This window comes from Piliocolobus tephrosceles, unplaced genomic scaffold (genome assembly GCF_002776525.5).
Source record: "Piliocolobus tephrosceles isolate RC106 unplaced genomic scaffold, ASM277652v3 unscaffolded_20, whole genome shotgun sequence".
NCBI classification, from domain to species: Eukaryota; Metazoa; Chordata; class Mammalia; order Primates; family Cercopithecidae; genus Piliocolobus; species Piliocolobus tephrosceles.
In genome coordinates this window covers 2,832,045-2,846,416 of record NW_022302087.1, presented here as the reverse complement: position 1 = coordinate 2,846,416, position 14,372 = coordinate 2,832,045, and the positions used below count along the sequence as shown (strand labels likewise).

The following is a 14,372-nucleotide window of genomic DNA, read 5'->3' as shown; positions in this document are numbered from 1 at the left end:
AGCAGCTTATATCTTGATATCCTCACTTAATCGCTGGATGTCCTAGTCGTGACCAACTTTCCCAAGAGTGGAAGTACATAACCAAAGTTCACCCACCCCAGAAACTTTAGAAGGTGGTACAGAGACCCATCCAGGTGGAATTTGATTGGAACTGAGTCACTGACAGAACCCAGGAAGTGTCCAGTGTTCTTGTGTTGACTTTCTTGGAATTGCCTGGGCCTTTGCTCTTTTTGGTGCATGATTGTTCTTCCTTGAGCTCTGGAGTTACCAGTGTCCTTCTAATATCCTTCTTGCTTATGTCCTAAACCTGTTTGTTGCTTGTCACTAAACTCACCTTAAATGATACAAAAGGTGTTGCAATTTTAAAGGCATTTGAAAAATACCACCAAGTTGCTTTCCAGGGACTTAATTATCGGTGTATGGCCTCACCAATAATATAAGCCACTGTCTCCAGGTATGTTTCTCAGAACTGAATATAAAATGTATATAAGTGTATGTACAAACACACACATACACATATGTATATATGTAGAGATATCTGTCTATATATAGAAATATATCTCTCTATATCATAGATATCTAGATTTGATATCTATATATCAAATATATCAAATATATATATGTATATGACATTCTGCCAGTTTGGACAATGGGACTGTAAAATATTTCATATGTCTGAACATTATTGAAGGTGAAATTTTAGGGAATATGAGGTGTCAGTATACTTTTATGTGCAAGTTATAGAAACAAATTTCTAATGCGCTTAAGCAGAGGGATTTTATTAGCATTACATAGAAGGGAAGGTTACTGGGGTGGTTTATAGAATTGAAGTAAGAAGCATGGGAACAAAGTCATGAGGACATGCTTGTTGGGGGCACTCATGTGTGCTCTGGTGCACTTGGCTGCTCACCTTCAAGCACTCACCCTCAGCCTTCCTGTTCACTTCTCATCATTGATTGGTTTCTTTCTGTTGAAGTTCTCTTTGTGTGGCAGGAATTATTGCTGCCAGCAGTTCCAAATATATGCTTTCTGTCTACAAGCTTAGCAGAAAGAGCCCTTGTTTAATTTGCAGTAGTACTCTGGCCCTTCTTGGATCACATGTCCCCCTCCCACCTTGGACAGGTTGCCATGATTATTCACACCTGGATTATTTAGCCTATCCTTAGATGGAGTGGTAGAGCAGACCATTGTGATCAACGTGGTTAATAGTCCCTCCAGAATGAGATAAAACAGGGAGGGAGAGTTGTCCTGGAGATAGGATTTCTGGGCATGCCTAAATGTCCTCTACACACTTAGCGAGAGCTCTTGCCTTTTGGGCACATGGATTACATATTCAAATCAATGTTTTCAGGAGACTAAGATGGCAATGGTACATAAGTAGCTTGATCATATAATTTATCATTCAAACGGGGACACTTTTGAAAGTAAAAGAGGCTACTATTAATAATTAATGGAATGCCTGTTTGCCACAGGAAAGCTGAGCAACTGAAAGCAGACAGACGATTTTGGAGTTGTTGCACTAACTTCTGATGTGATACAGGTCTAACAGTAGTTATGACTATAAAACCATACACAGTTTTACAATCACTGTCTACCACTGGCTGGGAGAAAATAACTTTTTGGAATCAGGGATAAGACTCACAAAAAGGTCAAGATTCACAAAAAGATTAAATCTACACTGAAATAAACTATCGGCTTCTCCATAGTTGGTTCTCAGTGGAATCGCCTTGGGGTGGTGAATCACTGATGTGATCTGTGAGATTTCACAGTAGAGTAGTTAATAGAAGGCCTCAAAGTCATAAGCCCAACTTAATTTAGTCTTGACTTTGTCATTTGTCAATTGTAAGCTTAAGCAAGTTACTTAACCTCTCTGAACCTCAATGTCTTCATCTATAAAATGGAAATTTTAATACTTTATGTGATTGTGCCTAGAATTATGGTGTATTACTATATGCTATATTAGTATATAGTACATAATATATATGTAATGCATATATTAGTATATGTTTAGTAATACCGAAAGGTTAGCATTAATACTACCAAAAGGGTTAATAAGATGCAGGAGAAAAAAGAAAATTATTGATTTTCTTTTAGCAGGTAAAATCTCCTATTAAACAGTATTCATTGATTCTTTCTTCCATCTTTTTTTACTTATGTGATCTGCTCCTCTGATCTGACAAACTTACCACAAGTACAAAAGAACCCCATTTGTTGGCCAGGGAGGAGTGGCTGGACCTCTCTCATTTGGTTTAAGGATGTCTTTGGTTTGTCAGTTGTGTCACTTGGTGCCCTTCAAAAATAGCTTTAGAATTGGTAAGAAAGAAAAATCTGGTTCAAAGGACTTTAAATAGTGAGCATGGAGTGAGGAGTGGCAACAGATGTGGCCCCAAATAAGACTTGCAAGGTAAAGGTAGATGGGAATTAGGATCGTAACTAGAGGGGACATCAGGGTCAAAGAGTGTTACTCAGTGTGTGGGAGCCTGGGGAAAGAGCCCCTCTGTGAAGGGCCAGGCAGATTAGGAGGAGGGCTAAGGTTTAGGGAAAGAGAGGAAGAGAGAAAATTGAGGCAGGGAGGAATTGCCAGAGATGGGTTAAATAGGGAGGAGAGTAGATGACAGAATTTCTGTTTCTCAAAGAAAGTGGTAGCTGATCTTTGGACAGTAAGGGATTGGAAGCCAAAGGAGATTTGTTCTATAGTGACTCATGCTGGGCCTGGATCTCACTGCCTGAGCAGATGGGGGCATGGGTAAAGATGCCCCACTTAATGAAATCTTCTTACCCTCTAAATCACTCAGCATTGGTTACACATGCCCCTCTCTTGCCTAAATTTGCCAGTCTTTACTAAACTCAGAAAACTTCCTTGGAGAATTTCTAGTTATAGAAACAAATAGAACTGAACAAAGGTTGACCTACATGGTATATCTGGGCAGCTTGATTTATATGAACAGACCAACATACCCATCTGTTCAAATGCATCAAACTCAAGTTCTCTGCATTTGAAAGTCTATATACCAAATTGAAGCTTTTATATTGTCCCTTCTTTAGTCTTACCTTTAGTGTTGAATTTATAAAGTTAAGGCACTGACATACATATACATATAGTTATGTCATAAGATGTCAAATTCACTTTTCCTACAAATATTGAAGTCCCAGCTATCTACTCTCAAGTTATTTTATTCCCTTATAGCCTTATTTTTAAAGGTTTCTTGAAAACAAGGATTTATTCTTTTTTTTTTTTCTTTGAAGGAAATAAAGAAACAGGGGTCCTGGAAAGTAAAATAGCTAGCCAAACTCTTTTCCAAACTCTTTTCTTTTTCTTTTCTTTCTCTCTTTCCTTCCTTCCTTTTACTTTTTTCTTTTTAGATGGAATCTTGTTCTGTTGCCCAGGCTGGAGTGCAGTGGTGCAATCTTGGCTCACTGCAACCTCTGCCTCCCAGGTTCAAGCAATTCTCGTGCCTCAGACTCCTGAGTAGCTGGGATCACAGGTGCACACCACCACGCCTGGCTAATTTTTTTAATTTTCAGTAGAGAAGGGGTTTCACCACATTGGCCAGGCTGGTCTCCAACTGCTGACCTCAGGTGATCCACCCGCCTCGGCCTCTCAAACTGCTGGGATTATAGGGATAAGCCACCATGCCCAGCCTCAAACTCTTTTCTTGTATAAAAGAAAATTCCCAAATTTGCAAGATAATGCTTCAGTTAATAGTCAGTGTTTTCTTTTTAATGTTGACACTAAAAATAAATAGGAATTTTTAAGTTAACGTGGTTTTTCTGTCAGAAAACTATAAAAACTATAAGGCACATTAAACTTACTAGAAACTTCCAATGGCTCATAACTAACGTTTGTTTTAGCTTCAAGATTAAAAGTGTTTTTGCTACCATTACTACGTAAATGTGTGTCTCTTACATTTTACATTACCCTGTTAAAATATAACACATCTTCTTTCAACATTTTGTTGTGAAAGGAGACATTTGGTGTTCGTTGATGTATTTATTTAAACAAACAAAAAAACAGAGCCCAGTTCTTGTGTCAGTAGCTCTTCATCCCTTAGTTTTCTTAATTAATTATCTTCATTTTGTGTTACTTTGGAATGTTTGGAGACATTTGAAAATCCAACTCACAGTAGTTTCAATGTATTACTTAATTAACAGGAAGACTAGAGGTAGAGGCCTCAGCACAGACAGGAGCAGAGACTCAACAGTGTCATCACGGACCCAGCTTCTTTCCATCCATCTGCTCTGTCATCCTTGTTACTGTGACTTCTTAATCCTCCTACTTATTTCCTCACAACTGTAAGATGGCAGTTCTAGCTCCAGACATCAAATCAATGCTCTGAAAGTAGAGGGAAGGGGTTTGCCATCATGTTCTGCTCTTGCATCCAATTTAGAGGCTCTCACTTCCATCCCAAGTCAGACATGCTCATCTCATTTACATTTCTGGACACTTTGTCAGTTCTTTTCAATATAGGCAGTCGCGTCCTGAAACACAGCTTGACAGAGGAGTCGTTAGCAAGGAAGCAGAGAAATGGTACTGGTGTCTGTCACAGTGTCCTTCCAAATTTAATCATCTCCTACTAAAGTCTTCTTTTAATGGTATTCTATTACATTTAGCTAGTTGATGCTTATCGGCTGGCTCCTTTTTTTTGTTTTGTTTTTGTTTTTTTGAGATGGATCTTTACTCTTGTCACCCAGACTGGAGTGCAATGGCACGCTCTCAGCTTACTGCAACCTCCAACTCCCCGGTTCAAGTGATTCTCCTGCCTCAGCCTCCTGAGTAGCTGGGATTACAGGCACCCACCACAATGTCTGGCTTATTTTTTGTATTTTTAGTAGAGACAGGGTTTCACCACGTTTGCCAGGCTGGCCTCGAGCTCCTAACCTGAGATGATCCACCCACCTCTGCCTATCCAAAGTGCTGGGATTACAGGTGTGAGCCACTGCGCCCGGCCTGGCTCCTTTTACTCAACCACTGTAATCCCACTGGTGTGATCTTTCTAAAATGCAACCTGACTTCATCATTAGCTTTCTAGTGTGGCTTAAAATAATGGTCACAATCTACTCCTGGGACATCTTTCCAGCATTTTCTCTTCCATGTGGCCCGCTGGGCATTATTATCATCATATAGGATTTATGTTCTCTCTTGCTGCTGCATCTTTGTTCTATTGTCTGTCCAGAATAACCTTCTACTCTTCCTTATAGGCCAGTGTCTCTTTGTCCCTCAAACCTAATGCTTTCAGAGGTCTTCCTTAATACCCTGCCCCTTCCAAGCTCAAGCGTCTTTGCTGCGTCCTTCCACAGCACCTGGTGGGAGCCCTTCTTTCTGCCTGCATCTCTGTATTATGATTTATTTGTTTATGTAATTCACCTATCTTTTGGTGCCAGATGGAGCTTTCTGAGATAAGGGACTGACTCATCCCTGTACAGTTTGTGACCCATAGGTGATGCTGAAATCATATATTTTTAATGGCAGGAAGGATGTTAAAACTTTCTGGATGACAGTGTGGGGTACCATACAAAGAATGACCTAGCCCTGTTTCCTAGGAGGTCAAGATAAATTGGAGGGCATTTTATTTTCTCTTGTTTCTCAGAACTCGAACCTTTCCTGGCTCTAACTTAGGTATGGAATGTGAGTAGAAGACAAGGCTGCTGAAGCAATGAAGCTTTATAAACCAAAGTTATTTGGAAGAATTGACTCTGAGCAACAAAACTCACTGGTACAAAGCCAATATGATAACCACTGTACTTAGGAAATGACTCACTGAATTGCATACACAGAACTAGGCCAGGAGATTTTCTTTTCTTGTGTACCAGCTAGTCAGGGTAGCAACCACTTTAAATTCTGCAGACTGATAGCCACTAATTCAGATGTACATAGGCACAAGTACTTGATAGAAAGCAGTCTATTATAAAGTATCACTTAATAAAAGCTCTAAGCAGTCTATGCAGGTAGGAGTAAGTCTTATAAAGATTGGGTTTGCCTATTCTCCACACCAATTCTTTGATTCCGATATTCAGTTACAGGTCACCCGCCCCAGCACCTTGCTATGTAGATACAAGTAGGCGTTCTTTACTTCTAGATTTGAAACGATGACAAAGGGATTGAGTGGGAATGATTAATCTCATACTGGGGAATGATGACTGCTGGATGTATCACTTACCACACAATAGATGTATTTAAATGTAACAGCTGTAACCAGCATAGGATGGAATTCTGATATCAGGCATAGGTGATAAACTTAAATCGACATTGGAAAAGTAGTTTCCAGCTTCTAATTCAGTGTAGTCCAGATGTTTCCACCCCACATACTATTGATCCTCCTCAATGTTACAGAAATTTGGTCTCATATTATCTGTGTTAAGAGTTCACCGTATCATTGTAGAACTTTCATTATTTCAGTGGAAGTCCTTACATCTGACATAATCAGATGTGTCTAATTAAAAAACTAGTTAGTCTAGCTAAGCAAAGGTTATTCAGATTATACATTTTGAATTTTTTAAACCTAAACATAAAAGTCCACTCATTTTCTAGTCTTTTGGGGAAAATAGAGTCAAAGCCTTGTCCTGAGTATGGTGCCACTGTTTGATTATTTTTTTCTGTATCCATAGAACAAGCTAAATCAATAATGCATTATTCAGTATTTCCAGTTTTTGTTTCCTAAAAATGGCCAGAAACCTTTGCATTCAAATATGTACAAAAAGTCCAGTTTCTTACTCTTACAATTGACTTTGAATCTTTTGCCATTGTCTCTCCCACACCTAATACAATAACTGATTTTTTTTCATCTTTTTTGTGACTTGCTTTTATTTAGCTTTTCCAAAGCATTCATCTTATTCAATTAGTCATTGAAGATATATCACGTTTGGTCTTGTCCTCCCATTTAATCAATGAGCATAACATTTTGTTAAATTATTTGAACGTAACCCATGGAACTGCAGGGGGTGGAAGTGCACAGAAAGAGCACACTGGCTTTCCAGAAGCACTTGGTGTGCCATGGGCATCTAGCAATATGTTTTACAGAGAAAAAGGTGACTATTTTCAAGAAGTCCTTGGCCTTACATGTGCACATGTTCAGCACCAACTTTATTTAAGGGAGTTCTGTTCAATTGCTCACTACCTTGATGTACTCGACAAAATGCCTGCTGTCTGCCGTGTTAACCCTGGCAATTTCTTTTGTCTGTTTTCTTGGCTTTGCAGCATTCTTGCTAAACAACAACAACAACAACAACAACAACAACAAAACCCCACTCTGTCAAGCTATATTCTTTCTGATATAGAGAGCTATTTAGGAGGATTATATTATCTACCCTTTTGACAAGAAGAAACAATTCGTGATTGAAGGCTGAGCTGGAAAATGGTCCCTGGAAGCACAAGTAGTTCCCTGGACCCCCTTGTGTAATGTGGATTCCTGTACAAGTGCATCATCTTGGGCTCTCCTTCCAGGGAACCAACCCCTCCTGAGATGGGGATTTGAGGGCAAGAGAGGGAGTGTTCTCATTAACTGTATGAAACCTGTAAGGAAGAGTGAGAAGCAGGATGACACAGAGAAAGACACTAAGAAAGAATGTGGCTTCAGGTGAAGGCTCAGCCTGAACCCAAGGGAGCTCTGGGCTATAGGATGTTTCTTGCCTTGGAGCCACCACTGGGGCAGGGAGTTGCAAAGCAACGTCACCTGAGAACTGCAGCTTCCATCGTCCAAGTACAATCCTCCAAAGAAGGTTGAAGTTATGTGAGCAGGTAGCAGCAGCTAAGCAACACATGCATGAAAACTAAATTGATAAAAGCAGTAAAAGGGGATCTGTGTAGGTGATTAACTGCAAATTCACAGAATATCAGATAGTAAATGTGTGGTATTTTTTAAATAGCTACTTTTATTGGACCCAATTTATGAGCCTCCCTAAATTTTCTGTGTTTCTCCTGTCTCTTGGGCCCTCAACTGGTTAGACAGAAAGAGACCAGGCCCAGTTTCCAAATGTCACCAGCTGACCCAGTTTCCAAATGTCACCAGCTTCAACATGTCTTCCATTATGCCTTCCACCATGGGAAGTACAGCAGCTGCAGAGTCCAGACATGACCCAGGGAAACACACAGACTGCGGTTTCACCTTTCCTCTATTTCCAGACTCAAACACAAAACGTCATACAGTTGAAATGCCATACAGTAAGGCATGGCATTTGGCTTTTGTAGTGGTTGTCCCAAGGGGCCATAGCCACAACCAGGAAGAGGATAGGAGTTAATGCCCATGGGGGAAACTTTAACCAGTGTGGGCAAGTTACAGATAAATTCCTTTTTGCTCTCTTCCTCTGATGGATTGTTTTGAGCTGCTGTGCTTCTGTAGAGCGTGTCTAGAGATTGTCCCTCGTGACTGAGCAAGCGGCTCTATTTTCCATTTTGAATCTGTGGCTGGCAAAGCAAGCACCACCTAGTATGTGCTTTTCATGTTCTTGTTTCACTTCCCCTTTTCTCTCACTCTTCCTGCCCTGCAATTGCACCTTCTCACCTCCCCCAAAACATGTTAGCACATAATCTTAGCCTGATTTCCAAAATCAACAACAACAACAACAAAAACCCCACCAAAACAGAACCACAGGCAAAGACAACACCCCTAGAGATCAAAGTTTCAGTACATGTGTAAGTCCCCTAAATGGTGGGATTTCACTGTAAAACATCAGGAGAGATATTTTGAGTAAAGAGAGGGTAATCCTGAAATTGTGCTTTTGTTCTTTTTCTGTCTAAACAGTCAGTCCTATTAAAATCTAAATGGATGCTAAGGAGCATCCCCAGGATGCTACAAAGAGTTTGCCTTTGTTAAGATGTCTTTTACAAACTAGCACTGTGGTGAAGCACGGAAAGTAAAAACAAGGCAGAGGAGAATGTAGCATTCTAGAAGCTGCTTTTCCTCGAAGGAATGCAGAACATTCATGAACTGGCATAATGATGAGAGTGATGCAAAACATTCTTCTTTTTCAGAAAAGAGAATTGACTTGTTCTATGGCTCTGGTCAGATTGAGACCAGCAATTATGAGGCCAGGACTAGTCTTTTAAAAAAAATATTGGCAGATAACATTATATATTTTTATCGTGTACAACATGATGTTGTGAAGTACATATACATTGTGAAGTGGTTTTGAGCATTACTAATGTGCAGGCTAGAGAATCTGTCCCAACCACAAGTGATGTTTGCATCATCATTGTCACAATTAGTACTGATGGCTGTGGTCAATTTAGTCTGGAGCTATTAAGATGGGTATGGGGGAGTTGTTCTGTTTTCGCTATTTTATGCTTGTAGAAATGGCCTCAATTTTCTCTTCTGTCTGATTAGTCTTAGCATATGGATTTCTTTTTTGCCATATTCTATTGCAGAGGCTGCCTCTCTCCGCCTTTCTCCCTCACATCTGGAATCCAGCCAAAAGCACCAGAACAAGATGCTTCTCACATTTGAGCCCTTTTGTAAGGGTGCTGATTGCAACTTGGGTAACTTCAGTATAATCTAAGGTGGAAGCTTTCTGCTGCTTTTGGGGAAAAAATAAATGTCTAAAAATAAAACCTAGGCATAAAAATAGGGCCAAATACTCATTAACTGCCTCACTTAGCTGAACGCTGAAATTATTTCAACAGCATTAAATCAAGCCTTTGTGTAGAAGAGGTTGGGTATTTTTTTTTTATTCATAGTACTTTATCTTAGATGTTAAATGGGTTACTGTAATTTCTAACTTTATTCAAAACATGAATTAAATAGCCCTCAGAGACTCAATTTTTGGCTTATGCTCATGCTGACCCTTGACTTGGAGCACTTGTGTTCACAAGCCTCCAGGAATGTATTTTGTGGGCTGCTGTGGGAAAGGATGGGGGGACAGACAGGACCAGGAGCAGAGTATTCAAGGCTTGGGATGCTAGGGCTAAGAATTTGGATCTTACTCTAGGTGTGGTGGGAAGCCACTAGAGGGATTTAATTAGAAGAATATTACAGAATGACTTCTTTGTTAAAAATATGACTCCTGATTGCTGTATTGACAGTGGATTGGAAGGAGACAACAGTAGGAAAAGGGTAACCAGTCAAATGCCTATTTATAGATATCCAGGTATGAAGGGATAGTGGCTTTTGAGCAGGATTGTAATAGAGTTGGAGAGAAGCAGATAAATAATGGAGTTTATCTAATTCATTAACAACAAAAAGATTGGTTAATAGACTAGATACAGGGCATGAGAGAATGGAAGAGTCAAGATTGATTTCTAAGTTTCTGGCCCAAACAACTAGAAGAATTTGGTACTAGTTGAGATGAAGACTGGAGAAAGAACAGGATAGTTTTTGCTGTTTTGTTGTGTTTGGGGTGGGTCATAGAGCAATGGAAAAGGGAATGAGGTTGAAATGGTTCACGTTAACTTTGGGAATCTAAATGAACGGTTCAGAAGAATAGTTGAACGTATGACCTTGATCCAGTAGATAAGTTTGAGAATCCTTGATGTACAGATTATATTCAGAGTCATGAGACCAACTCACCTAAGGAGAGAGTAGAAAGAAAGAAAACCTGGTAATATTCCATATTTCCCCATAAATAGGGCAAGCAGAAGAGAACCAGTAAAGGACTAAGAAGGAACAGCAATGAGGAAGGAAAAATAGGAGAGTATGATGTTCCAGAAACCAAGAGAAGACTCTTAACAAAGGAAGGTAACAGTCAATTACATTAAATGCTGCTGTGAGGTTGAGTTAGATGAGGACAAATAACATTACTGTTTTTGGTGTTCTTGGTAATATTGACAAGGGCAGTTTATGACATGACATGCAGAAAAGAGCCGAGAGTCGACAGGAGATTGTAAAGTGGGAAATGAAGACAGCTACTTAGACAATTATTTCAAGAAATTAATGGAGCTGAGAAATAGATAATCAAGAGTAAGGGGAGAATTTTGTTTTTTTCTCATGTTTCTAAGATGGGTGATTGGAGCATTTATGCTTATAGAATTGATTCAGGAGAGAGAGAGAGATCCTGATGATGTAGTAGAAAGGAAATATGATTGCAGGGACAAATTTCCTTTTTTTTTTTTTTAAATTATACTTTAAGTTCTGGGTTACATGTGCAGAACACACAGTTTTGTTACATAGGTATAAAGGTGCCCTATGTACCTATGTACATATATGTGCCATATATACCTATGTATGGTGGTTTGCTGCACCCATCAACCTGTCACCTACATTAGGTATTTATCCTAACATTATCCCTCCCCTAGCCCCCAACCCCCTGACAGGCCGCGGTGTATGACATTCCCTTCCCTGTGTCCATGTATTCTCATTGTTCCACTCCCACTTATGACTGAGAACATGCAGTGTTTGGCTTTCTGATCTTGTGATAGTTTGCTGAGAATGATGGTTTCCAGCTTCATCCATGTCCCTGCAAAGGACATGAACTCATCCTTTTCTATGGCTGCATAGTATTCCATGTGTATATGTGCCACATTTTCTTTATCCAGTCTATCATTGATGGACATTTGGGTTGGTTCCAAGTCAAAATTAAAAAGAACTAGAGAAGCAATAGCAAACAAATTCAAAAGCTAGCAGAAGACATGAAATAACCAAGATCAGAGAAGAACTGAAGGAGATAGAGGAACGAAAAACCCTTCAAAAAATCAATGAATCCAAGAGCTGTTTTTTTAAAAAAATCAACAAAATAGACCACTAGCCAGACTAATAAAGAAGAAAAGAGAGAAGAATCAAATAGACACAATAAAAAATGATAAAGGGGATATCACCACTGATCCCACAGAAATACAAACTACCATCAGAGGATACTATACACACCTCTACACAAATAAACTAGAAAATCTAGAAGAAATAGATAAATTCCTGGACACATATACCCTTCCAGGTCTAAGCCAGGAAGAAATCAAATCCCTGAATAGACCAATAATAAGTTCTGAAATTGAGGCAGTAATTAATAGCCTACCAACCAAAAAAAGTCCGGGACCAGACAGATTCACAGCCAAATTCTACCAGAGGTGGAAAGAGGAGCTGGTACCATTCCTTCTGAAACTATTCCAAACAACAGAAAAAGAGGGAATCCTCCCTAACTCATTTTATGGGACAAATTTCTTGAATGCAGAAAGGCGTGAGATGCAGAGTACAGGGAAAGGTTTGGCCTTGGATAAGAGCAGGAGAGACAAAAAGAGTGCACCTAGATGTTAATGGGTTGGTTGAGTTACTGATAGGAGGATGAGGGAGTAGCCATAATCAGTCACAGCAATTAATGAAGTAAGAGCATCAGCTGGAAAGGAGGTGAGAAAAGGGAATGTCAATTTCAAGAGAAGGTAGTAAATATTGGAGTCATTCTAGGCAGTGGGAAGATGAACCTCTAGTAGGACAATGGACATGGAATGTTTCAGGGTTACATTAAACAAGGTGAATTTGAGTTAATTTTTGCTTGGAAAGAGACTGTAATTAAATTTTAAGGTTTTTTTTAATGGCATATAGAGGCAAACGGTATTATTACATGTTTGCATATTTTCATAGTAGAAAAATGAGTTTAACGATTAGTTGTGATCTTACTATTCAGAAATAATCATTGTGATATCCTTTTATATATTATACATACAAATACTTCCATAGGAAGAAATATAAAGGTCTTAATTTTGATAACCAATACTATTTTAGAGCAGTTTTGACTTTACCAACTATCTTAGTTATTGCTCTAAGAGAAAGAAAAACAAATGGAGTGATAAATTTGTCATATTGCAAAAGTATTTCTATATTTTGTTGATTTTTCCATTTTTATAGAGATATATCTGTAGTAGAAAATGTACAGTTAATGTTAAAAGGTCTTCTTCCTAAGGTTGTGTTTTCAATAACTTTCTTATAGTCTTTAAAATGTAAAAATGAAGCTCTAAATTATTAACCTACCAGGTTTTATTTTGATAAGATGTGATTAAGGAATCTAATTTTACTTTTTTTAAGAAAAAATTGTTATTTTAAATTCAGGAGATACATGTGCAGGCTTATTACATGGGTATATTGCATGGTTAATTTTACTTCTTAAAATAGTTTTAAGTCATTTTTAAATCACATTATCTCACAACAAATATAGAACATATTCTTGTAATAGTAGAGCTCCTAAATGATATCGTTTTATTTATTTATTTTATTATTTTTTTTTGAGACAGAGTCTCACTGTCTTGCCGAGGCTGGAGTGCAGTGGTACAGTCTCGGCTCACTGCAACCTCCGCCTCCCTGGTTCAAGCAATTTGCCTGTGTCAGCCTCTTGAGTAGCTGGGACTACAGGCACATGCCACCACACCCGGCTAATTTTTGTATTTTTAGTAGAGACAAGGTTTCGCCATATTGGTCAGGCTGGTCTTGAACTCCTGACCTTGAGCGATCCTCTTGCCTTGGCCTCCCAAAGTGCTGGGATTACAGGTGTGAACCACCATGCCCAGCCACCAAATGATACCTTTAAAATTTTCTTTTAAAGATTTTAAAACCAATTGTATGCTATTCTTTAAACAAGCTATTTCTTACAGTGTAAAAATTATCTTTAATCCTATCATCTGGGAAAATCAGTTATATTGTACTTGCTTGAAACTGTAATGTGGGTACACATTTTGCCATCTATATTTTCTCACTTTTTTGAGTTTTTGAAACATTCTTTGTAAACCATGAATTTAATGACTTGCACTAGTATCAGATATGTAAAAATACATTTTCAGGTTTTAGTTGTTCTTTATTTGTGATTATAAACAACATCATAGTTAATACCACTGGCACTTAATATTGAATTTAAATTGATTTTAGTATTTTCTATTATTAAAGCAATATGTCCATGTAGAAAGCCTTAAAAATAGCAAACTATTATCCAGAGAACCACTGTTGCATATATACCAAATCTTTATTCATTCAAGAGCCATGTTTCAGCATCTGTTAATAGCAGTCACTGCTTCAGATATGAAACCTGCTCTTCATAGTTAACATCCTCATATATTTAGTCATATATCTTGTCAGTATCCTATGAGCAGAAATGTGTATGCTTTTATAAAAGGAACCATGCTATTTAGAAATTGTATTGTAATCTAATTTTTCTCTGATAACCCATTAAGAAATTCCTTCCATGCCATTGAACCATCCTTTACAATATCATGTTTAATGGCTACAAAAGAATTATTCGTGTGAATATACCACTCTTTTCCAATTCCCTTTAGCATTTTAAATCCATAACATGTGCACTTTACTTCTCTTTGATAGCATGACTAATATGTCCTGCACGAGACATGAAGGCACAGACGTCTTTCTTCCTCATTCTCATATCATCTCTGAGTGGATCTCAAGGTAATTTCCTTTGTAATACGAGTGTTAGTTATTTGCATTATCAGATAGAAACATGAGCACACAATG

At 38.4% G+C, this 14,372-nt stretch overlaps 1 protein-coding gene across 1 annotated transcript in view; it reads left to right on the top strand.

Moving 5' to 3' along the window:
• The window catches only part of LOC111542997 (HERV-H LTR-associating protein 2), a 78,571-nt gene that overhangs the window by 44,958 nt on the left and 19,241 nt on the right, over positions 1–14,372 (top strand). Inside the window, exon 4 of the mRNA XM_023212699.2 lies at positions 14,223–14,306. Coding sequence (XP_023068467.1) covers positions 14,249–14,306 — 58 coding nt within the window. The 5' untranslated portion in view covers positions 14,223–14,248. The remainder of the gene's footprint in view (positions 1–14,222; positions 14,307–14,372) is intronic.